Source organism: Neomonachus schauinslandi, chromosome 1 (genome assembly GCF_002201575.2).
Source record: "Neomonachus schauinslandi chromosome 1, ASM220157v2, whole genome shotgun sequence".
In the NCBI taxonomy this organism is placed as follows: Eukaryota; Metazoa; Chordata; class Mammalia; order Carnivora; family Phocidae; genus Neomonachus; species Neomonachus schauinslandi.
This window is the reverse complement of record NC_058403.1, coordinates 17982388-18009191: the sequence shown is the minus strand read 5'-3', so window position 1 is coordinate 18009191 and position 26804 is coordinate 17982388. Positions and strand designations below refer to the sequence as shown.

Genomic DNA, 26804 nt, shown 5'->3' with positions numbered 1-26804 from the left:
GTTTAACAAATATTACCACCCATACTGAATGTGAGACATACGGGAAAAACCAACGAGCAAAACAAAGACCGCTGTTCTCATGGAATTATATTCTAGTGAGAGAAACAATTACCTCAAAAAAAAAAAAAAAAACCCAGATAAAAATAAGTCACATTGTTAGAATGTGATTTGTATTATGGAGAAAAAGAAAACTAGAACAGGGCTGGGAAGAGTCAGGAGTGTGGGGAAAGGGAGCCGGGAGTGGGTGAAAGGCCAGGCTGGGTCTAACTGAGAAGGTGTGTGTAGATAAAGAGCTGAAGCCCCACTTCCCTGTCACCTGCTGGAGGAATGCTGCAGGGAGACGCAGAAACTAGCACAAAGGCCCTAAGAGGTGAGTGTGCCTGGAAAATTCTAGGACAAGCAAGGTCAGTGTGGCCAGAGCTGAAGGAGCAAGGGAGAGAGAAGCGCGAGAGGCAGAAAGGAAAGGGGGGGACGGATCAGGTAAGGGCTGTGAGGAGCCAATGCGAGTTGTTTTGAGGAGGGGAAAGATGTGACGGAATGCTTTCGGAGGGTCACTGTCTGCTGAGGGACAAAGCAGAAGAGGGTGAGGGGTTCTCATGGAAGGCTCCTCCCCCCTCCCTCAAGACATAAGATGAATCACAGATTGGCTTCTTTCTCTCATTGCAAAGGTAATCAGATACTAAGAGAGAAATTCTTTTCACAGGCGTGTGAGTTCATTTCAGTTTTAGTAATTTTGCACCAATGTATGTCACAACATTTCCACTTCACATTGCAATCTCTCCTAGTACCTATCAGAGCTCTTTTTCTTTTTTGGTGGATGGAGGGGGTGTGTTTACACATTTTCTTTCAGTTTATTTATTTATTTCATTTTTGGGGGGGGGGGGGGGGGGCGGGCCCGCCCGTGTGGGGGGGGGGGGGCAGGGGCAGAGGAAGACATAGAATCCTAAGCAGGTTCCACACCCAGCACAGAGCCCCGCAGTGTGGGGCTCGCTCTCACAACCCTGAGATCATGACCTGAGCTGAAATCAAGAGTCGGATGCTTAACCGACTGAGCCACCCAGGCGCCCCATTGCTTTCAGTTTATTAATGAACGCTGGTGCTGCCCCCAATGTTCCCGTAACAAAATACATCCACCATCAATGGGGACATGATGCCAATGAAACATGTCGCTTCCACCATGTCCCCTGAGAAAACTTCATTAATTTTTAGGAAAGTTACTTCAAAACAAAGTGAAAACTGGTATTATCTTCAGAATGCAGTGGAAATCACTCCCCTTGCCTCTTTGGAGGACCTCTGTATCACAGACATGATCAAATTCAGCCAATAAATCAAAACTTAGGCCACATTTTTAGTTCATTTCAGTTTCGACTGTATCATCACTACATAGTATTCCATTTCATGCCAGGCAGAGACAATATGGAGTCAAAACACTACAGACATCATGAAAAATTGCCCCTATCATTTTGATACTCGCTTGTTTCCTCAATCTTGAGGAGATACGTTTTTATAGTCAAGGAGGGCTCAGGATGCAAAAGGAGCTATAACCCCACCTTCAAACAGAAACACTTTGACTATCCACACCAGGCGATGAGGCAGAATGCTTCCCCAAACAGAGGCCCGTGAATGGCATTGGGTCGATATACTAATGTTAGATTCTAACGAAAATTTGGTTGGTCTCCTTTCGTCAGGAGAAAGGCAATTTATCTCTACAGCACTGACAAGAGAAGACGAAAGTAAATTAAGACATATACCAGTCATTGCTTTATCATCAACACTGCTATTTAACACAGAGCCGGCAACAGGGCGGCTTGAAACAGCTGTGGTTTATATTTGAGGTGGCAATGAGGATCATTCGCAGATAGGTGAAATATAAACCTATAAAGAAAGATTTTAGGTGAAAATTCAATCTGGAAACAAGGTAGAGCTTGCAGATGGCCACCCTGACGTTAACGAGAAGAAAAAAGTCTTTCCATTTCTCTAATTCCAAAGTAACTAAAATCCCTACCAGGCACTGAACTCAAATATTTATCGCATCCACCAAGTCCAGGCGAGAAGAGCCACTTGTAATGTGAAAACAGAGTGTGACCCTTAAATATGGGTCCAGACTCTCTAAAAACAGAAAAGAAAAAAGAACAAAGGCCCTTCTCCCCCCACCACACCCTTGCTTTAGGCTTTATAGTCAGGGGATCATAGTTGACAGACTGTCAATGCGTCGTGTGGACATAAGGTAATAAAAGTGTAATTTAAGCTGTGTTTACTCTAGTCGAGCCACATTTCTTTTTTATGTCTTACGGACATGTCCTAGATGTGGGAATTTTGTCAAATATGTGAAAGGAGCGTGAAAGAATGAATGCTGACGTCATTTTTATTAATCTCTCTCTGCAATTTAGCGCCATGCACCCAAATTTAAGAGCAACTTCAAGTCTGAATCTAAAAACCACATGGGAGGCAACAGCAGTTGTAACTGACCTCCAGAACCATCTCACCCTTCTGTTACTGTTTTCTGTCCAGGTGTTGGGAGCTATTCTCAGCTTCATAAATGGTGGGTCATAAACAGATGACCCGTCAGAGTTGCTCAACACTCAACAGAGGAGTTCAAAAAGTCAGAATCTGCAATATTATCTACTTTCAAAGAAATTGTAGCAGGAAAAGCCAGACAGAGCTGTTAACCTCTGTGGAAGTCTTAAGGATAAAACCAGTTTCATTTTGCTCTGGCCTTCCACACCAGTCTTTCCCTACACTTGTATATTTTACTTTATATTGTTACTTAATCCTATCACACGCCTGGGTCTCATCTCATCAATAAAACTGTCAAGTTATTGGAAGCAGGAAACCAGGTCTACTTGGCTGGTGTCCCTCCAAATACCCAGCTTAGCACCAACACATCCTGAGCTCAGAAGTGATAGCTTTATTAAATCAGAGGCTGACATACTGGTCTTCTTTTGGTAAATGTATCTATATATATTTTTTGAGCACAGCTGTATTTGTTTACCTGTTGTCTGTAGCTGCTTTCACGCTATGATTCCAAGTTGAGTACGTATAACAGAGACCATACGGCCCGCAAAACCTAAAATATCCACTCTCTGGTCTTTTATGGAAAATTTTCACCAAACCTTTTATTAAACTATCTACTTACACTTCTTTGGAAATAGCTGAAGAACAGAGCACATATATAATGAGCATTTTTTATTGTTCTGAATAAAGGAGTTTTTTTTTTTAATGCTGGTTTGCTGAGCAAATCAATTCCTGTTCATTTTAGGGATTTGTCCCTATGATAGCTTGGAGGAAAAAGCCATTTTCATTCTGATCATTCTCGATACCAAAGATGTGGCTTCTACTAAGTGTCAATCTAACAGATTTTACTGCCACTGATATGACATGTAATTTAATGCACTCCCACATCTTTTTAATGATTTTAATTACTATTAATAATGCTTGGCAGTCTTATAAAAATATCATAGTTCCATTTGTGTTCAAGAATGTGCTAATGGGAACTAATATTTGCTATTTCACAATCAGAAGAATAAGTACAGTGTGATTGAGAACAGTGGTTCAAGTCTGGCCAAAGACTGAATGCCCGGCTGTTAGAAACAGGATATAACAACTCTGGGGTGAAGGTGGCACATTCCATTCAAAGGCTGCACAGTGAGTTTGCAAATTAGGAGCCTCTCAGGCAGTGGCCTTAGAACTTGGGGATGGTGATTTGGCCTGATTTGGTATGTCCTCATTATTTTGATATTCTCTGGAAGTGTTTTAGTCTGTTCTATCTCGACCATTTTGATACGAGTAAAAAACAATCTTTTCCCCTTCTGGATCCTGCATTAGGCCAGATCTAGCCTTTGCAGAGACCCTAAGGCCATAAACATGATCCCAAGGTACACCCTAGATGCCAAGGGATCTGTGTGGCAAGGCCATGTGGCATCGCTACAGATGGCCGTTCTCTAGCATATGCTGGGATTCTGTGAAACAGTCAGAGGAGGAGGGGGGTGGTGCCTGGGGGAACCATGTACTTCCAACCCAGGGGTTTGCTGGTTTAGTTTGTTTCCCTAGTAGTGCTCATATTAGAGTAGAAAGACTATGAGGCCTCTAACTACCCTACATTCAGCATAGCAATTTCTACCTTACCTTGTACACAGTGAGAGCTAGGATGGTGGTCTAACAAATTCATTAACATCTGTCAAGAACTACAGGCTTCTGACATTCAACACATCCACAGGCCCTCAAGTTCATGGGAAGTCTGCTTGTTTACACCAGCCTAGTTATATCTTTGAATCAGATGTGGGCTCACCTAGTCTAGATCAGAGACTCTCAACAGCTGGGGGGCGGGGGGAAGGGATGATTTTGCCCCTCCCTGCCTCGGGACACAATTTGGCGAAGTCTGGAGACAGCTGAAGTTATCATAGTTGGGGTGGTATTACTGGCATCTTGTGGGTAGAAACTAGAGAAGATGCTAAACATCCTCCATACATAGGACAGCAACTGCAAGAACGAACCATTTAGTCCCAGACTTCAGTGTTGTCAAGGTTGAGAGGCCTTGGTTTAGGTATTGTCTGTGTCACAACTCGCTGCAAGAAGAGAGCCAAAAATGGGTCATTTGTTGTTCTCTTTGGCCAGACCCTTTGGTGCAGTCAGCTGACTAAATCCTGGCATGATGCTCTGTGTCACATTAAATGCCATTAAGGAGTCAGTAGATTTGCCTTTTGAGATGCAATCTGACAGGGAGAACGCTAGGAAAAAAAATCATTCTCTCATATTTGAAACATAAACTAATCAATAAATACATACTAATCTAAGATTAATTGTTGCTCACAAACACAAATGGGCAGACACCAAATTAATGTCAGAAACAATTCTGGTCTCATCAGATACTTTATTCTCAAACAGGAAAAATATTTTATAAAGCTTTCAAATCCACAAGTTTATGAGTAAAATGAAAGCTCTTAGCCTATTTCTCTCTTTTTTATCTGTGGTTTAGATTCTTATCTACAACAACAAAATAAAAAAAAAATCAGTGTTCCTTAAAATTGCAATAATTAAAATTGGTTTTTATGACAAGGATTTAAAATCCAGAAATAAGATTATAATATGTTTTTACAGGAAAATGATTGTATTTATAACGTACACCATCACAGATTTTCTCCACATGTGCAATGTTAACAGTAGTTTAACTGCGGAGCTTTTTCTATCCCATTCATATTTATTATTTGACTAGAAGCAACTCAAACTGAGAAACCCATAAAATCAACCACTTTGGTGAAGACAGACCTTCCAGTGAAACCCTAGGTTCATGAAAGAGCCACATGCAAGCCCAGCTTGCCAAATCAAATGGGCTTGTTCACCTTCTTGTTGGGCTCACTTCTCTGACTACATTCTGCTATCTGCATTTGACCTCCAGATGATGTGACTTCTTTAATTCAAATGTGTAACTTTGCTAAAAATAAGATAGCATCGCTGCACAGGCTATAAATAACTAGAAATTATATGCTTTCTCTAGTCTGTTTGTACTAGCACTGAAGAACCCTACACTTGTTGTGATGAATAGTCTCTGTAGGTAGACAAAAAAATAGAGCTGCCAAAATTACTTCACCCTCCTGGGTGTCATGGAAAGGTGTCATGATCCCAAATACACTACAAGTAGTGGGAGAATATTACTGCAAAAGAGAAAATTATGAGATTTTCAAGGTATCTTTGGAAGAGCTCAGGACACAAGAACTTCACGAAAATAAAAAAAGAATTTATATATTTCTTAAAGATTTTATTTATTTATTTGAGAGAGAGCGAGCACATGCATGTGCGGGCAGAGGGAGAGGGAGCACAGAGCCCAACGTGGGGCTCGATCTCACAACAGTGAGATCACAACCTCAGCTGAAATCAAGAGTCAGACACTTAATCAACTGAGCCACCCGAGCCCCTCATGAAAATAAATTTATCAAATAATGCTCATTTCTGTTAATTAGTAAGAATGGAAAAATATAATTCTTTTACATGCTAAAATGATATAAAATGAATTTTTTTTTATAAAGGGGAGAAAAGATATTTATTGAGGCATGCCATATTCACTGCATTTAGAAAAAAGTTTTTAGTTTTCTTCTTTCTATTTTCTATATTCTTAAAATGCGCTCTGAACTTTAAATGTAATTTTTCTAACCTAAAAAACAGAATCAAATCCTTGGCTGTGTGGAGTGCAGTGCATAGCCACAATATCATTTATGTTTCAAAGCCGGTCCTGACACGTTTGACGGCTCTCATGGCCTCATTTTCTCCTACGTATAAAGGATATGAAGAAAATTCCCACAAAGTGCTCCTGAGAAAAATAAATGATCCGTGAAAATGGCTGGTAAACTGCAGCCTGCCACGAAGATCAATATATTATTAATCCTACAGTGTAATACCCAGTTTTCTCTGGTCCTCTATGTCTACTCACTTGTCATACTTTTGATGTTGTTAGAAAAAAAATGCTTTGTCATGATCACGGGAAATACGTTGATTGTAGTAATAAAACCCCCACATCCTTCAAAAGTTATATATAAAGTGAATGAATTTGAATCTTATGGTGGCCATTAAAAAAACTATGGTTGGTGATGAAATTGTAAATTACATAATTCTCTATTATTTATCTTTTTAAATTTTATTTATCTTTTAAAGATTTTTTTAAAGATTTATTTATTTTAAAGATTTTATTTATTTATTTGAGAGAGAGAGAGAGAGAACAGGAGCAGGGGCAGAGGGAGAGGGAGAAGGAGAAGTAGACTCTATGCTGAGCAGGGAGCCCGATGCGGGGCTTGATCCCAGGACCCTGGGATCATGACCTGAGCTGAAAGCAGATGCTTAATTGACTGTGCTACCCAGGCGCACCCAAGATTTATTTATTTTAGAGAGAGAGAGAGTGTGAGCACGTGCACATGCACAGAGGAGCAGAGGTGGAGGGAAAAGGAGAGAAGCATGCTGCTTGCTGAGTGTGGAGCCCAGCATGAGGCTCAATCTCACGACTCATGAGGTCACGACCTGAGCAGAAATCAAAAGTCGGGACACTCAACCAACTGAGCCACCCAGGTTCCACTTATTTTTTTTTTTTAGAAAGATCGATTTGGAGACCAGGTTTTTTTTTTTTTTTTTAGGATAAGATAAATAAATGCTAATTTTCATTATATATCTGAACTACAACTGAAAATGTATCTCTTTTCCCAACAACTATAAGCTTCAATAGCGTGTGTGTGTGTGTGTGTGTGTATCACCCCTAACCTAACAATGCTTTAATCTATATTTGGATATAATCCACATTTTAAAATAAATACTTGTGTGTTTAACACCACATTTTAAAACCAAGCTAGACTGATAACGCCAAGTGGAATCATCACAAAACAAAGACATTCTAAGATTGGTTGATGCAAGATTTCTTCAGATGAATCTTCTTCTACAACCTTATGATAAAACCTGAAGTTGGGCACTTCTGTCCCAGGAGTGTGCATTCAGGGAGAGGAAGAAGAGGTGGTTAGGAAATCTAGAGGTGCTCTTTCATTTCCTAAGGCTTCACGTGTGTCTTAACAACACATAGCTGAAGCCTGTGCATACACATTAGTCTATGGAGTTAGTACAATGCATGCATATTATGTATTTTTCTGGGATACGAGTCACTTACACATATGTGGCCTCTCGTTAAACTGTGGCATCTTGACAGCTTTAGGAAATAAAACAGTGATGCCAACTAAAACACAGTAATATTATATATACGATACATAATAGAACCACACTAAATTGAAAAAAAAATGATCAGAAATAGAAGTTTAGTCAATGCTCTTAGCCTGGCATCTGAAGTTGTCTGGCAAAACTGGACATAATTACTAAGCAAAGCAACGGAAATAAACATTTTATTGAAAGACAGGTGATGGAGACACACAAAACCATGCAAAGAAGGTGACGATGCTGGAGTTATAATCCAGCCGTGCACTGTACTATGTCCTCCCCCCCCAGCCCCCTCCAGTGAATGACAACATACGTTTAACAGCATCTTGGGGAAGAGGTTCCTGGGTGGTCTTGAGTAAACTTTGGGACACTATGGAGAAAATAAGAGAACATAACTAAAAACAAAAATAGAAACATGGGAATGATGGTTGAAACTTACATGATTCAACTGACCAAAGGGAAAAACAAAAACAAAAACAAAAACACTGAATGAAAAACAAAACTAAACAAATACCCTGAGGCTGGGCCCCAGCAGGGAACCAAAGTAAACATAAACATAAGAGATCTATTTCCACAGTAATACCTTAGAGTGCTGGGTATTTGGTCTCCAACAGCACTTCCAAGTAACCTGTTGAGAATTTCCTGCTCCCATTCTCCCTCCTTAGTGCCAAGCATTGCCAATTCCCAAGGATCCACTCCGATCACCCATTCATAGGGCACCTCCAGCTCATAGCTTGGGCCATGTGTTGAGTTTTACCGTCCACTTAGATCTGCCCACCCTTCTGACCTTCAGCCTCTTGCGTTTGCTTTCTTGATAAATTATTCTATAACCTACCTCCCCTTCTGAAACTAAATATGGACTGCCTGGCTGATCCATTACACCTTTGTTGGGAGTTTCTACCTTTGGGAAACCTCTCAGCAAAAGGCATGCCATCCAGGGCATCTCCTGACCTGTGGTGCCCACAGCTCGCTCCCAGACTGAGTCAAATCAGACTGATGAAGTGGAGAAGGTGTGCATACGGGCAGTAGTAGTGTTTTGGGGGCAGGGGAATAATTTCTAACTCGAGGCAAATTCCTCACTGCCGATAATTCTTAAACACCCTCTTTCTTATTACGTGTGCATGCGTGCATGCACACGCACACACAATTTATATTCCAAAAAATAAATCCACCTCAGGGAAATGGAGAAAAAAAGTTGGAAATCGGCCAAGAAATCTCCCTCAGCAGCTAAGCCACTTAGAATCTCTGTAACAAAAGTCCTTTGTTCAAGAGGCTCCAGGCAACAGAATCCCCCATTGTGTTCCATGTTACCTGACCTAATTAACTTATTTGAAACAGGAGTCTTTTGAGCTAGAAGCTACCATCATCCAATGGCAGCCAGAAAAGAAGCCCTTGGGGTTACCAATTCCTACACCTGTTCTCACACATGATAGAAATGGAGTCATCCCTCACCCAGACCAACAGGAACTGTTCCATTAGATTCCACTTAGATACTGGGCTTCACAATAGAAGGTCTTAATGGGTGCAGGTCCTTTTGTTGTTTAGTGTAAGCCCATGATCACAGCGGAAAACAATTTATATAATCCTTAGGAATCCCAGGCAGGAAATGGTAGCTGTTACCCTCACAAGAGCAAGGAAGAAAAGGCAGGAGTCTCTCAAAAAGGAAATGCACAGCTACAAACACATACATACTGAATTTAATCTTAATTTCTCAAGCTGAGTAATTATTTCTTGAGTAGTTCAAATCTCCTACTCATGAACAATAGTAAATAAATAAAATTGGGACTTTCATATGGAAGGCTGTTGACAAGACGAGAAGTCCCCTCTGTCTGGTTCACTACCTCCTGAGTGCTACCTCTGTGGAAAAAGTTTCATCTTACTTTTGAGTCACTGTCACTTTATTTATGTATTCCCCAGAGTTATGAAGAGCTGAAGGTTCGAGAGAAAAGGCTTTGAAAATTATACTCCCCGAGTCTCTTGTCATTCAAGGTTTCTAACGTTAAGTGAAGAGTATTCTTCTGTTTCCAAGAGAAGACACTAAAAATCAATATTGCAACCGGCCCAGTGAGAGCTCAGAGGCCACTGGGGCCTTTCTATCCTCCGGCATTTGAAGTGCATATGCTCAATTCAATCACACTCTCTGCCACCACAATCAAAGTCACATGTTACGAAATAACTTAAAGGTTATTACTCATCACAACAATCCGCCTTGCCAGGGCAACCGAAGCTGCATCAGCCAGGCTTCCGGTGGGTAAGCCTTGTTTGCACACGTACTGCTCATGCACAGACCCGAACACAAAGATGCACAGACAAACACACACATAGACATTTGCAGAAAATAGCTGAGAAGACAAAACAGCGACTCCAGCTTGGCTTAAAGAGAGGCACTCAAAAGAGGTCCCTAGAGACTGCAAGACGAATGCACCACAGCTAGTAGAAGAACACATCCAGGGCCATGCTTTATTAGAGAAAGACAGAGGTGTGTGCTCAGGGGGGAACAGATGGGAGGAGACGCCGGGCAATTAGAGAAGTGGACAGAAAACGTGGTTAGTGGTAGCAACAGACCCATTCCCAAGGACCAGGAAAACCAATCTGTTACAGAGAGCGGAGTCAGTGGCGAGAAAGACGAAAGGTGGCCAGGCTCGAGGAAGGTCCACTTACTGACGCTGCCACACACGGCCATGCAGTACTCCTCTGTGTCAAAGTTGTTTCGGTTGCCGCCACATCCGCCGTAAAAGAACGGGGCGCACTTCCCTTCGGTCACATCAAAGTACCAGCGGGAGATCATTGCTCGGCATGGCCCCGTCTCGGCCTGTTCAGAGCACACCTCTAATCAGAGGAGACGTGGGGAACCACATTTAGCATGAAAAGGTACCAGCTCGCGGTTCACGCACATGTTTACTTTTCTTATGCATCAGTCCTCCCCGGGGGTGACGTGGGCTGGGATTATTAGGCAGATTCTGCCCAACATTTGAATCACCTACCAGGACTTTGGAATGACCTCTGAAACAGAGCCGTGCATGCTCACCTGGTTTAATGAGCGTAGCTTAGTAGTAGTAAAAGGATTCCAGCTGGAGGTGAACGTTATCTTTTAGCCGCTTTTAGATTAATAGTAAATGCCCCAAAGTGTCTGCACATCGAAATATTTCTTCACTCTAACAAATAAACTTCTCTTCTAGAATAACCTCAAGTCAGCTTTAAAGGTAAAAGGATCGTGTCTACTTCTGATGTAAAAAACGTACCCTCTCATAAACATCTGATTGTTTTCCTTCAAGAAGGACAGCCTTGCCTCAGAGTGTAAAATAATTACACGTATTTTGAATTTGATCCAGTTTGCAGAGAACCAGCCTGTCCACTGACCGTATTTGAAAACATATGTAACATCTGTAAATGTGACTGACAGCCGATTATATTAACTTTAGTTAAATACAATTTTTGATTTTTCATTTATCTGTCCTTTGGGCAAAAATGTCACAAACAATAAAACATCGTCAACCAACTCTAATTTGTTAATACATACCGTGTACCGTTTTACCTTAAAGCACATCTTACCTGTCAACACACTTTGCCACCCTCCCCAAGATCAGTGCCATGATCACTGATTGATCCAAGTGTAATAACCTCTCTGTTTCCATTTGTAAAGTTATGGTGATTAGAAAAGGAACTCTTCCTCCCATGTGTATTCCATTTTTGTTAGAAGTAAAATAATTCTCCCTCTGAGTTTCTGTCTTGCCCTAACTAGGCTTATAGAGAAACTGTGGATGCCTGAGCCCACACAGATGTCTTGTTTATTAGGTTTTCCTATCATACCAAGAAAAAGCATCCTTCTCAAAATGCAAAACTCAGAGCTTCCAAATTAGGAATATTCAACAATATTCCTCTGTTCAGTCCTTTAATCATTCAAAGACAAAGATCCATACCGTCTGTGTAAATGAGAACTACTGTTGAACCTCCCTATACGCCACTTGTTGCTCTTTCCAATTGAGACTGAGGTGGTGGCAAAACCAGGAGCTACCACCACCACGATGACACTGACAGTCAGCATGGGGCTCAGAAGGTGGATGGCAAATACTGTGCAGGCGGAAAGCCGGTGTAGCGGATATCCAAGGTGGTTCTGGTGCTCTTTAGTTGGTTTTCAGATGGACGTATCTGGCTCCAGGAGCATCAGCGCTTAAGGTCACCCATCTCTAATGTCTTCTCATTCAGTACTGCTGCTTTAGAAGTCCATCCTTGCCAAGCCATGATGTATTTTCAGTTTGTTTTCTGCACAGAGCTCTCCTGTACGATGAGAATCTGCCAACCCATTCACAAAAGCTCCCCATCCATTTGTGCAAGTTATCTCCCATAAAGTAAAGGACTGGTAGTCATATTTATAAAGGACAAAATAAGTTTTGGGAGTGGGGAAGAGCCTGATCACCTCTCAGTTACTGACAAAGCAGCTTCTGGGCTGTAGAGCTAAAAGCCACACGCCCCAGAGGTGGGCTCCCTGCAAACCACAGCCATCAGCTGTCTCCACTCCTGGACCTTAACGACTCTCTCCCCCAGCTGTAAGAAACACCTTTACAGGCTCTCTCGTATTTCCCTCACCAATCTGCACGTGTTTATGTGACAGGCTCTTTCTTGTTGCGAAGATGTGGTAATATTCATCATTAATCCCTTCCTCAGGCTGTACTCATTGCAACAAGACTGCCAGGCAACGAATGGTGTCTTCTGAGCCTACACTGTGGGTGAAGTTGGCCCTGGAGTTGCCAGAGGCTGCTGCTAGCAAGAAAGGTACAGGGTGTCACAGGACCATCGGCAAAAAAACCCATCGTGCCTCAACAACTCACCGAGGTCCTCACATTTTATAGGTCTTAGTACCAAGTACGTGTGGTCTTGTACTCGTCTGCTGCAGGCCCCACAGTGACCATCACGGCTGTGCAGGGGCAGGAACCTGTCTCTACAGCATCTGCTGTGTACTAAATAAAAGTGAGAGAATTTGGGGTAGGGGGAAAAGTGAAGTCATGGGGTAAAAGAATGCTGATCAAAGGACAGGATCCGTGATAGATATTTGCCTTTGTGTGTCACCTCGTAATTACTTCTGATCAAGGCAAAACCTCCCAGTCTGGAACTCAAACAGCACTTTAATATAGTGTCGTTTTCTTACACCTCAAGTGAAACATTTTTATTTCATTCATTTAATTTTTCTTCTGCCTTGTTCAAAAATGGCTATGAAAACCCTCTGTATCGGGGAGTACCCACATGGGAGCCTCCAGAACAGGGGTACGAATGGCTCTCTGTCACTTTGCAACCTCTCAAAGACAAGGACTCTGTCCGGCTGGTTCTGATCTGCTGACGTGGAGGAGTGCATTCCAGCTGGCTTGAACCAGAGCAAGCAGGCAGGAGAGAAAGGGTAGTTCGTAATCCCGCCAATCTTCAGCACCGCTGTTCTACCATGGAGCTGACCTCTCCCAACTTTCCTTCTGGCCAGGACTGGGACATCAACTTCCTCAAGTACCAGGGCTCATTTCAGAGGGGACTCAGTGGGAAATTATTTACAATACCGTACCTTCTAGGACTGTAATCCCCCTAAAACAGAATCCACCTGAAAATTAAAACTGCAGTTTTCTTTTCTCCACCTTCATTTTCTTCTCAAAATGTAAAATAATAAGTAAAAAGACTCACATTTTAAAGCCATTCAAATTCCAATCCACCTTCATTTATATTCAAAGTAAATCTTCCATACCATAATGAAGAAAACTTGCCCAGAATAAAAGCAGGGATCTTTCTCAGAATGCTTAAAGTCAGACAGAAATATTGGCCCAGACTTACATAGACATCTAAGGAACGATGATCTTTGTTTATTCATATTTAATTCTTAAACTTCTAAGATCACAAATAGGTTTCTCAATATTCATCTAGCTGAATTCTGCTGGCAGGGAATGCTTAATCTCTTCTTTTAGCTCTATCCACCCTTTAAGACAAGAGACCATTTAATAAACTGAAATACTAGTATGCACAAAGCATATGAGGTTACGTGCTTAAAAACCAGCTCTATGCATTTTATATCTTTGTAACGTAGGCCCTTGCCAAGACCTGGGCTGGTTTCAACACTAAATTCCATTTTCTAAAAATCAGTAATATACAAATACAATATAGGAGCAAAGCTGGAGCTCCCTAATATAAAATGATTAGGCAGTCCACTGTCCAAAAAATAACGCCTTAACCACAAAAAATTAACTCCAAATAGATGGCAAATTGAAGTAAACTTTATTGTGGACAACCAAACTTAGAGAATTTTATACTTTAAAAAAATCTCAGCATGAAGACAGCTGTGAAAGTAGCAGCTAGGATGAGGGGAAAATCACCACTTTCCAATGTACAATAATTATAATGCCTCCTTAAAAAGCAAGATTAATGGGTGCCTGGCTGGCTCAGCTGGTTGAGCATCAATTCTTGATCTCAGGGTCATGAGTTTGAGCCCCACACTGGGTGTGGAGCCTACTTAAAAAATTAACAAGTAATGTAAAAAGTGTTTAAAAAAATAAATAAAAAGCAAAATTAATAGATTAACAAATAATTAGCTTTAAATAAAGCACTAACTAAAGAATAATTTTAGAATAATGCAAAGCTTTGTATTATTCGTTTTTAATAACTAAATTTCAATTATTCTGACTACTGGTATATGTGAAAATAAAACCAGTATTGTATGGAATGTATAACGTTCAAATTTACAAATTCTGAGAAAGCAATCACTTGAATAATCCTAGAAGACTCTCTTATAGAAAGCTAGAAATTTCTGATATTGTAAAGAAACAAAAAAAATTATGTAGAAGAGTTTCTTCATATGCTGCAAGAATATATGCAGAATTAAAGTTCAGATATAGTAAAAATATACCTATTTTCTTCGAGCTAAAAATTACATACCTTGAAATTTTATTTTTTTTAAGTAGTCTCCACGCTCAGCGTGGAGCCCAGTGTGGGGCTTGAACTCACAAGCCTGAGATCAAGACCTGAGCTGAGATCAAGAGTTGGATGCTTAACTAACTGAGCCACCCAGATACTCCCATATCTTGAAAATTTAGAGTACAAAGGGAAAATATAAGAAGACAAATACAGTCTGACTTTGTAATAAATCACTTGTTTAATGTTAACAGTAAAATAAAAGCAATGACAGAAATATTAAAATCTACTAAATACGCTTATCCTTAATTTTTCCAGTAAGTGTTGACTGATCTGCCTAATCATTCAAATAATGAATATGGCCAGTTTCAACGCAGTTTATAATAACTACTTTTCAGCCTAATTAAGTTATTCCTGCAATTCTAAATATTACTATGGGGTGCAACTTCGTGATCCTAAGTTATTAGAACACATCTCATATTCTGTTGAATAAAGTAGACAGATTTGTGTTTAACTCCTAAGTAAAATTTTAAAAAGGCAACATACCAGAAAAACAATGATTAAGAGTGTATTTTTTGCAACAACAGATACATGTACTTTTAACTAAAAGGAAATTCTATAATGTGCTTGCAAATATTAGCAAGTAGCCATCAGAAAACCTGTCCAATAGAAAATAATTCTGATCAGGGCAATAAATGACCAGATATTTATTACCTAGTAATTGTATTTCATGAAATAAAGGCATATAAAAATAGGTAAACAAGCTTGGGCCAAAAGTCTTATAACAAATCTCACTTAAGCCCCAAATATGGTTTGGACTATGTAAACAAGTGATGGAACAGCTGTGCGTGGTCATGAAATCACTGACTCAGTAAGAAACGACGGGTGACAAGATATCTGTAGTTGGCGAGCCTGTTAACTGAAGCGTGTTGATTCTCTGAGGCTACCTCATACATCTGTCATTCCAATTATACCTGACCCAATTCTCACATCTCCCCATGATGAAAAAGTCTTTATAAAATGCCACTCGAAGGAGATCCACTTGTAAGGGTTTAGACTCATGGGTACTCTTGTGGTGGCGGTTCTGGCCGCATCCAAAGAAGGGCACCACTATGACTTTTCCTGATTTCTTTGTTTCCTGTTATGCGAATAAACTTGTTTTTCATGGAGCTGTGTGGTTAGAGCAACATGGTATTATAAGAAGCTCCAAACTCTGAATAAGATAAGAAGAGGTCATGTCCTCTGCTGGAAATAAGGCAAAGTGATTTTTCTTAGTGACGGAGAGGCAGGGTATACTGGCAAACTGATTATCTCCGGGGGGGGGGGGGGGGGAGGGGGAGTGTGATTTATAATGTTCAATGATTAACATGGTGTAAATACTCCCACCCTTGGTATTTCAAGATACCATTGGTTGTGGCTCACAAAATTCCTGTATAATCACCTTTTACAGGCTAGCAGGAGTTATCTACCCTGCACCAATGAGAGGAATTATAATAAAGGCACAAGTGAAACTAGTCACAACTGCATATGTAGGAAGATAGTAAGAGTCTTCTAATTTGCTTGGTCTTGAGAGCTGAATTTTTACAAAATTGCTCAGTGGGAAGACACATCAGGGTTCTTTTACACTTGGTGACATTTGATAATATATTAAGAACACCCCCCCCCCCATAGATAAGGATGGTTTTCCGTTTCAGTTTCTTATTCCCTGTCTCAATCTCCTACATCTGCAAGGTATGAGGGGCATGCAATGCTACTAGAAACTACCCCTCAAAGTGCAGTCCATGGATCAACGGGGCCAGCATACCTGGGTCTCAGGAGCCACTCCAGAGGTCTATCTCTGAATCTATGTTTAGCAAGTGCCTCAGTGGCTTGAATGGACATTAGTGTTTGAGAAAGCAGTGTGATAAACCCTTTTATGTGCAGCTGAAATGTCGAAACCAGATATGGAAGATTCAATCACTTTCTGAAATGACCGGAGGGGAAGGATGAATAAAAAAGAAGCATAGGTTTTTGGCTTATCAAGAGAAGTCCACGTATATTGGGGAAAAGAGGAATACAACATATTTTAGTAGAGGTATTAAGACTCAACTATGACCTATCTCAAAAACTTAATTTTAAGAGTTAGCCATACATATTTCTTTGACAGTTTCAATACTTGTGCCTTAAATCCAGTACCAACATAATCATTTTCTTACATACGTGTCTATGAAAACTTAGACTTCTCAGAAATCTGAATTTAAGTGATAATGTTCTTGTAACATGCCAGAACACCAGAAATAGTTATTATTTTTATTTAGAGAAATAAACAAAGAAGCAATGAAGGAGGCTTGAAATTCACTATCTTTTATCACCTCTGTCAAGAAAGAATTACATGGAGTTCCCGTTCTTGCAACAAAAAAGGATGCTTCTAGATAATGCCAGTCCTCGTTGGAGGACAATCCTGCTGTTCCATGACCTTTTCGGGGGGAGACTGGGCGTGTCCACCTTGCCATTTTAGCTGGTCTCTTGTCACAGGACCCAGCAGGAAAGGATGGGCATCCTCCGGCTGAGAACATGTGTCCCTGATTGCTATAGGGACCCCCTCACTACCATCTGCTATTTTAAAACAGTGTACCAGGGGAGAGTGAACTGCTTTTGGAAGAATACAAAACAAAGCTGGGAAGGCAGTTTTGCTCCATCTCTCACTGCTTACATGGCAAATATGCATACGCAATATTTAAAAAAATAAAAATTTTGTGCTTATTTGTCTCTAAGCTATGAAACGACATTTCATATCTTACCAGATACCTGTTTTTACCTGATAAATGAGTATTTATCATCTTTTTTGAGCATATGTTTTATTTATTCTTCTCAAACAAACAAAAATGTTCACTGGCTACCTACAATGTGCAAAGCGCTGACCTCAGTGTCACAGCCGACGTTAAGATGAGACACAGTCTCGCAGGGGTGTCTCCCCGCTCACATATTTAAAGCTGGACAGCACTGGAGATCCCTGTGTCATAGTCCAGGGGTTGCAACCAGAGAGATTCTGCCCCCATCCCCTCCCAGGGGACACCCAGCAAAGACTAGAAACATTTATAGTTGTCACAACCAGGGGGTGTTCCTGGCACGTGGTGGGAGGGATAGTGCTGCTAAATATCCTAAAATGAACGGAATTGTACCATTGTACTGTACCGTATCAGGCTCAAAACACTGTTAACGCTGAGACTGAGAAACCTTGCCACAGTCCACGCAAACCCCAGAAGGACTCACACTGCATTGTAGTAATTATGCCCAATCCGGACACTGAGGGCTAATGAGCAACAGTCGCCGACACCTCAGAAATCTTAACTACTATTAAATTCCAGAACAGCTTTAGTCATGAGATTGCCCAACGAGGGCCTTCTATGTTTCTCTAATGAAACATTAGGAATTGAAACTCACACGCAAGGAACACAAACTTTCTGTCCAGATTCTGTCATACTCTCATATTTGGCCTCAGAAATTATATCCAACAGGAACATAAAGTAAATTTAAGAAAAAGAGAGACAGCCCGCTTCTCATAGTTAAATACTTGAACAGTCTTACCATGATAAACAAAGCACAATGCACCTTTGACAAGTCTTCAGTTATAAACTCCATTTACCATTTCAAGAGTCTCTCAAATTAATTCATTATTTAAATAAAAGTTTACTTATTCTTTTTTAGTAATCTCTACACCCAACGTGGGGCTCGAAATCACGACCCCGAGATCAAGAGTTGCATGTTCTTCTGACTGAGCCACAGCCAGGTGCCCCAATTTTTAAAATTTGGGCTTTTCTGAAGGGTTTTATTGAGCAACTTTTTGAGGTGAGATTCAGTCAGCCTCACCTTGCCTTGATTTCTTCCCCTCCAACAAAATCCTAATGGGTCAGAGGTTGGAAGAGGTGGCTGGAAGCCAGCGATGAATTTTGAGAAGGGCAAAATGGTTGATGGCCGAGAGAAAGAGGTGTTTTGACTGTAACCCACCCTGCTTGAAAACTCCAGGAAGCATTTTTCTACAAGAGAACTACAGATTTCCATTAAAACCCACAATTCTGTTACCTGCCTGTGGAATCTGAGCCCCTACTCAATGAGGCAAATGGACTGGCTAAAAAGGTATGCCTCTGAAAATGACATCAAGTCTAAGTGAATAATGAATTGTTCTCTTACTTGCTAGATTCTTTTATTATGTTTGGTTTTTTTTAAATTGCAAATTCCATGTTGTATAGATATATGCAACTGTTGTGTCTGAAAAGCCCACAATTTGGAGTAAGAGCACTGGGGCATTTGTACATTTTTTGAACAGCAACTGATTTGGGGAAAAACATGAGAAAGACTAGTATTTTTTTTTTTAAACTGGTTTCTGGACTTGAATTGGAATGAAATTATTTTTTATCTTTATAGATGTAGACATAATTGCATTAAAATGCCTTTGGTTGATTACGTCCATTACTAACACTGAGTCTTGAAACATACAGTGTAGGAATGGAACGTGAAAAGTACAAGCCATGAGCAACATGGTATTGTAAGAAGCTCCAAATGTAAAATATCAAGCAAATGAAGTTCAAAAGTATAATTTCCTATGTGGCCGTGCAGGTCTTTGGGGATATCCTAAACCACTGATTTCTGCACTTTATGGTGTGCAAATTATATCTCAATAAATTTATTAAAAAATAGAAAACTATTTATGTATACACACAATTTTTTTTTTAAAGATTTTATTTATTTATTTGACAGAGAGAGAGATAGCGAGAGCAGGAACACAAACAGGGGGAGTGGGAGAGGGAGAAGCAGGCTTCCCACAGAGCAGGGAGCCCGATGCGGGGCTCGATCCCAGGACCCTGGGATCATGACCTGAGCCGAAGGCAGACGCGCCACCCAGGCGCCCTACACACAATTTTTTATATAGCTCTCATCCTCACTCTTACATTTTAAGCAAACTACCTGACTGGGTTTTCTGAATTGGCACCACCTAGCTACATGAAATGAAGCGGTCAATGCCATGCTCGGTCTCTGTCAAAGCGTGTTTCAAACACCTCAACATCAATGGCTATCATGCCGTGGGCACCATCAGGAACAGGCTGCCACCTGTCACATCTATGCCCAGTACCAACACGAGGTCTCTCAACATCGTTAGGAAGGATGCTACATTCTGGTCCAGGAACAGGGGTGTATCTTAGTGGCCCTTAGTCATAATACTGAGGGAAAGGGCTTCTTCGAAAGGGAAGAGCCATTATCCCTTTGCCTTGTTCCCAAATACAAACTGGAGCTTTATTTTCATTTTTGGGCAGCATGCTGCTATGAGGCCTTCAACAAGAGTATGTGAGCACATTTTTATGTTCCCAAGTCATGCTCAGTTTTCCCCCAAACCTGGTAAAAGGTTAAACATGAATGATAAGTAAGAATCCTATTAGTGAATCACAGGACACCTTGTTAAGTGTCACATCCATTACAGACAGGTAACAATGGAGATGTCAGCATTAGGCTAAGGTTTGGTTCCTCTACCCTGGAGATCGGTGCAAGCCACTCTGATTTATTTACGACAGTTCTCAAATTCCTTCTTTTTGGTGCTCTATAAACTGGCAAATCTCGATTCTTCTTGAAAAATCACTCACATGCCAAATTCTCATCAATGCCTTAGTTAAAACTGAGGCAGAGCACTCTCCTTCCTCTGTGCTGTTGAAATGCCTTACCAGCCAGGTCGAAGAGACCTGTGTCTCTCCCCAGGAGAGAGTGTGTAGGAATGGCTGGGAGCAACATGACAGAGCTACCCTATTCATATCCCTGTGCCCCCGGGAACCAGGGCAATGCCCAGAACCTGAGTGTCTGGCTGATGTTGGTGGAACATTCAGCAGTAAATCACATGGTGCTGCTCCCAGATTAATGAGGACCAGAGGGAGAAGAGAAATAATTTCATTCTGCAGAGTTCAGTCATCTAGCCCAAGGCAAACAATATTAGATCAAACTTTTTAACTTCATCATCATATACGATGCTTAAAGAGCCACCTGAATCAGTCTCTGTCCATTTAATAGATGAACTTCCAAGAGGTTCAAAATACCCACAAGAAATGAAACACTATCTTGAAATGCAGTAGCATTTAATATTATCTGGGTTGAATTTTCAGCCAGACATAAAATTTAACTGCAGGTATTTTAATATACAATGTATATTCATAAAAAAATATTTTAACCAAGAAATTGAGTTCAGGTTGTTTTTCTTTTTTTAATTTTTTTTTTAAAGATTTTATTTATTTATTTGAGAGAGAGAATGAGATAGAGAGCATGAGAGGGGTGAGGGTCAGAGGGAGAAGCAGACTCCCCGCCGAGCAGAGAGCCCGATGCGGGACTCGATCCCGGGACTCCAGGATCATGACCTGAGCTGAAGGCAGTCGCTTAACCAACTGAGCCACCCAGGCGCCCCTAGGTTGTTTTTCTTAACATGTATAAATAATCACCTCTATTATACCAATAGATATGGATACAGCACATTTATGCTTTTTATAATACAAAAAACCCAATCTGGTTTTGGCATTCCTATTTAGTAGTGAACATTAGTTCTCTGAAAAATCGGAATAATGTTTACAGTCATGACAACTATGGCATATAGGTTAAATGAACACTTACTGTCTACCAGGAACTGCGCTAAGTGTTTCTCATAGATTACACTTCATTGAATCCTCACCAAATGATTAAAATGAGGTAAGTATTATTAAACCCCACTTTACAGAGGGAAGCAGTGGGATTTCAAGGTTATTTGACAGACACAAATTTACATGGTTAGGTGACAGAGCTGAGATTTGATTCTGGGCAGCCTGAGCTTTTAAAACAAACCAAACACAATGTGCCAGGCATTACAGTAAATGCTGAACATGGATCAGCTAACATAATTTGTTCAACAAACATGAACCGTCTTATCAGCATCTATACCATACACATGAAAAAATACTTAACCAAGGTTACTTAACTAGCCCAAGGCCATAAAATCATTAAAAATTCTCTCTTGAACACTCTACTAGTCTGCCTCTAACCAAAATAAAACTACTTTAATGAAATTAACCTGGTAGGGTAGTATCTGAAATATAAAAACTTCCTAATATTTTTTCTTTATTTGTTTGAGAGAGTGCAAGCATGTGGGTGGGGGAGGGGCAGAGGGAGAGGGAGAAAATCTCAAGGAGACTCCCCGCTGAGCTTGGAGCCCGTGTGGGGCCTCGATCTCATGACCCTGAGATCATGACCTGAGACACAACCGAAAGTCAGATGCTTAAATCACTGAGCCAGCCAGGTGCCCCTCCTAATATTTTTCTCATGACTCATATCAGGGGTTTTCTGTAAGGACCCAGATAGTAAATACTTCCAGCTTTGCAGGCCATACGGTGTCTCCTACAACTACTTCATTCTGTCTCTGGAGCAAGAGAGCAGCTATGGACAATATGTAAACAAATGGGATTGGTTGTCTCCTAGTAAAACCTTTGTATTAGAAAACAGGTGACTGGCCATATATGGCCCATGGTCATAGACTGCTGACCCCTGATCATCATCATTATTATTTAAAAAACAATTCTCAAATTTAGGAAAGGCTCAGTGTGAGATAATAGTAAGATGAATATATGACTACAGCAAAGGAATACACATCTACCAGGGAGCACAAGTTAAACTGAACCAGTATGTGTCTGTAAACAAAAGGAAAAGGAAAAAGAAAACGTAGACGTTAATGAAGTAGAAATAACCTGTCCCACTTGGATCTGAATGCTGGCTTCACCACCTCCCACCTTTGTGACCATGGACAGTTAAAAAAAAAAAAAAAAAATTCTCCAGGCCTTAGCTGTAAAGGGAGAAATAAAATTTCCACCACACGGCACAGTTACAAGGATTAGAAGATAGAAGTAACTGCCCTAGAGTGGTAGGCAAGTCCATCTCATAACATAGCTACCTCCTCACGACACTTTCCACAGTAGGAGTGCCTGCCTGGCTATCAGCAGGGGCACAGTGAATATTTGCTGAACAAATGAGCAGAAGGAAAAAACCAGACTAATTCTAGATGGAGAAAACAGGCTAGAATAAATCAAACATTATGTCATTTATTATAATACCAAAGTTTAATCAGAGTTTAGAATCCACGGTTGAGTCAGAAACTGCCCTGACATCTTGGATTATGAAGTGTTATCCCTTCTCGAATCACAGAAAATTGGAGCAAGAATCTAATATACTGTTGTTTTACTCAAAGTGGTATTGGTTTATTCCACTGGGTCAATATCCAAGTTTTCCTGAAGTACCAAAACCAATAAAGCCTAAAGCCAGATGGCTGTAGTGGGGTGCTCACTGTTCCCCCTGGAATTGGTAACAGAGTGAGAACTGATATCGTCCCACTTCAGCACCATTCATTCTAATACAATACAGTGGAAAATTTTATGACTGTGCCGGAACGTCCTATACTTTCCTTCCCTCTACCTATTTCTTTAAAATTTAAACAGGTTATAGAACGACTGAGTTTGTGTTATGAAGCACATTAAAGAATTGTATTAGCAGCAATATGCTGGTAATGAAGAAACAATTTTCTTATTAAGTAGGGCTGTGAATCACATTTTCTCTTGGGCACTGAAACGTTAACATTGAAAACTAGATTGTGAGCCTCTTTTCAATATCTCTTCTTTGCAAGTCGCTTCTGATTTTTATTTTCAGCACGGGAGCAGGCTCCTTACAAGTCGAGTTTTACAAAGTCAGCAATCGGGTATGGCATTGCTGGGCTTCATCATCCGGGGAGGGTTAGCTGGGGGTACAGAAAACTCTCTGACATGGACCCAACACACCATAACATGTTTCTTTCCCAGAAAGCCTTGCCTCAATTACACTTTTGTCCATTTCAGGAGTCTTCCATGGGATGGATGGATTCCTATTAAAAGCTCTTCTAGAGACACCTAGGTGGCCCAGTCGGTTAAGCATCTGCCTTCGGCTCAGTCCTGGGATCGAGTCCCGCATCAGGCTCCCTGCTCAACGAGGAGCCTGCTTCTCCCTCTGCCTGCTCTGCTTGCTGTTCCCCCTGCTTGTGCTCTCTCTCTCTCTGACAGATAAATAAATTAAAAAAAAATAAATAAAAGCTCTTCTATTTCTAGCATTAACAGTTGGTACCGTAAATGACCACATGGTGTGTTTAGAAGGTCACTGTTACTGCTTTTCTTGCCATCAACATTAGTAACTTGTTATCTTTTAGGGCTAGCTTCTTAAAAACAAAACAAAACAAACAAAAAAACCCCAAAAAACCCAACTCTCTAGCCTGGAGATTTTTTTTTTTAATTTCTTTTAATTGCCTTTGCCTTTCTATAGAAAATACTGTAACCTATGTCCCTCTATGTTCTATCGTAGCTAATTAACACCACATTGAGAGAAAAACTCAAGCAAAAGAACTGGACTTATTTAGAACATAAGAAGACCGTATTATCTCAAGAGAACTCTCCCTTGGTTTGGAATATCGGCCTAAGTTTATGTGGCATTTTCTCATGATACTGCATTAATTATGTTACTCCCTGTTCACCCATCCCCTCACAGCAGTAACATCATAACAAAATCTCTTCAATGCTTCTACCAGAAAAATTCTCAGCACATGGTAGGTCCTGAAGTGATCACCCTCAGCTGATGCTCATACTTTGCCAGCCTGGCACTGAAGTTCTCCACATTTTAGCCCCAACCTAATTTTCCTGTAACTGTCTCATCTAAAGACATCTACTCTTGCTTAAATCGGACTGACCTTGTCTCCGAAACATGCCATGGACCTGCCTATGGCAAACCTGTGCTGCCATCTTGAGTTCCTCTAAAGAATGCTAGAATAAAATCCGTTGGTAGACCTACTACGAGCCCTTCTACTTCTAATTCAGATGCCATCTCCTTCTCTGTAGAACCTTCTCTGATCCCTTACTCTTTGCAGTAGGCTCCGGGCTCAGACTTTTAAACACAGATGACTTTTGTGTTTCTTTGACTTAAATTTCCTACTAGATTTGAACATCCATGAGGGTCGGCTCTCCTGTGTGTTCTCATCTTGGGTCCACTAAGCCCAGCAAAGTGGCTTATACCAAAAAGGTGCTTCAGAAACGAGTGTTGAGTAAGTGGGCGTTGATTATGTAAACAGCTCTCTTGATGGAGATCACTAGGACTTCAGAGCCACTGTAGAATACCAGCTGCTGTGATCTGTAGTCACACATCCCGGAGCTTTCAAGAAGAGAAGCTCTGAAAAATCTGTCCTTTCCCTGCTAGGAAAACAGAAGCTAACAAGTTCATTTAACCACAGATGGTCCTAAGGGGCACATGAAACACACTCCGGGAAAGGATGCTTTGGGTATTGAAAAAAACCGTGGCTCAAACAAAACGTGCATCTCCTTAAATGGATACCTGCTTACACAAGCCTTTATGTGCTGAATGCAAGAAGAAGTTGTCATTAAGTAGGGAACGATAAAGTTAAACAGTCTATCTTCTACTCTATCTTGTAAAGAATATGTGACTCTTCCAATGAATTTTTAAGTTAACTCTTGAGCGCTCAACTCGGAGTCATCTCGGTTTTAAAAGCTACAAGTTAAAGAAACACAGAACCTCAAACACACTAGTTTTAAGTGAAAGGAGCCAGACACAGATACCACGTATGATGCCACTTATATTAAATGTCTAGAAAAGGCAAATCTGTAGAGACATAAAGCGGACTGATTGTTGCTTAGGGCAGGCGGTGAGAACAAAGATGAAATGAACGGGTGTGAGGAATCTCACTGGGACGATGGAACTGTTCTAAGACTGGATTATGATGATGGTTGCATAATTTGGTAAATTTATTAAAGCCTCTGCATTATACACTTATATACTGAAAATGAGTGAATTTCATATGTAAATTATACCTCAATGAAGGTATAAAAAGTGCAGTGAACGGAAGAAGACAGTACAGTGATCATTAGAAATCTACTTAAGGCAGAGAAAGTAACCCATTTTAAGCTCCGATTTAACAACAGAACTGAACTCATCTTACCTTAATAAAAAGTGAGAGGAAGACTTACAATATTCTAACATGTGTGGACAGACTTTAAAAGTATCTGAACACATTAAAACTCCACCCATCTGTATTCACCCCGTCTAATTCTGTGGCCATCTTTTACCATTTGCAAAACAAATGCCTAACCTTTAAGAAATGCAACCCAACAGTTCACTAGTTGCTATAATAACATTTGGTTGTTTCATGTAAACTCAATGCTTGCTTCTATTTCATGGAGACAAAAAAGGAAGTCTGTTAGTTCGTTCACGTCACAACATCCTCAACAGGAGCATTACTCAAACAGAAACACAAAGTCTTAAGATATTAACACCATATCTACCTCTCAAAGAAAGCACTGTCACTCCCCCCAGTAAAACAGTGTAAAGACAACACAAAAGTCATCCAGGTTAAATTTCCCAGCAAAAAGTAGTGTGACAACTCCCCAAATGTTGTTCTTCTTTAATGAAATTTAATTCCAACTATTCACTAAATCTCCACTAAGATTTATCTAAAACCTTCTACAAGGCAGGCCCTCTGCATGATGCTAGGTAAAAGCCCGTCCTTGCCTTCAAGGAGCTCATAGTCCAGGCGGCAAAGAGGGAACAGGTAGTAAGAGTGTAAGGAATACCCACGGCCAGGGCGTACCAAGGAGGTCACCTAACCTGGCCTCTGCCAGAAGAGGCGGCAGCTGGGTAGGGAGGGTTTGCAGAACCGGTTGGGATGTGCCAAGCAGCAAACACAAGGCACAGAATAGGCTGTAAATCAGGATGTCACGTTATCTGAAATGAACCGTTGGACAGCTTGTTAGACCCAAGAGGGTTTAACAAGCGTAAGACTTGTGACTCTGAATTTTATTTTTGGTGGGGGAAGGCCGTGGTGGTAGGCTGGAGAGAAATTTCAAACTCTGGTATGAAGCTTTCCTTTTCCCCTAACAGAGGAGATCCAAGTCAACAGTGAGTTACCTCGGACCACCTCTTCCACAGACTCCGTGGTGGTGGTGGTGGTCGTGGCGATGCTGGTGGTTCTCTCCGTGGCCTCTTCATAGGGTTCTTCTGCCTCTTCCTCTACCTCATCACCATCCTCGTCATCCTCGTCGTCCTCGGCTTCTTCTTCCTCAACATCAGCCACCTCCTCCTCCTCCGCTACTTCCACTACTTTGTCTTCGCTGGAGCAGGAAATAAAAATAACAGTAATAGTCATTTAAACAAATTTCAGGAAGGCGGGAGGGGAACCA

The 26804-nt window shown here is 40.9% G+C and overlaps 1 protein-coding gene across 7 annotated transcripts in view; it reads right to left on the bottom strand.

The window, feature by feature from the left end:
• Positions 1-26804, bottom strand: part of LOC110570121 (amyloid beta precursor protein) — a 257792-nt gene that overhangs the window by 91228 nt on the left and 139760 nt on the right. For 2 of the 7 annotated variants that reach the window (XM_021678092.2, XM_021678093.2), the window contains exons 6-8: positions 26533-26735; positions 10345-10512; positions 7997-8053 (exon numbers count right to left, since the gene is read on the bottom strand). In XM_021678092.2, the coding sequence (XP_021533767.1) occupies positions 7997-8053; positions 10345-10512; positions 26533-26735 (428 nt within the window). The remainder of the gene's footprint in view (positions 1-7996; positions 8054-10344; positions 10513-26532; positions 26736-26804) is intronic. The other 5 variants (XM_021678094.2, XM_021678095.2, XM_021678096.2 and 2 more) reach the window with 3 other exon arrangements.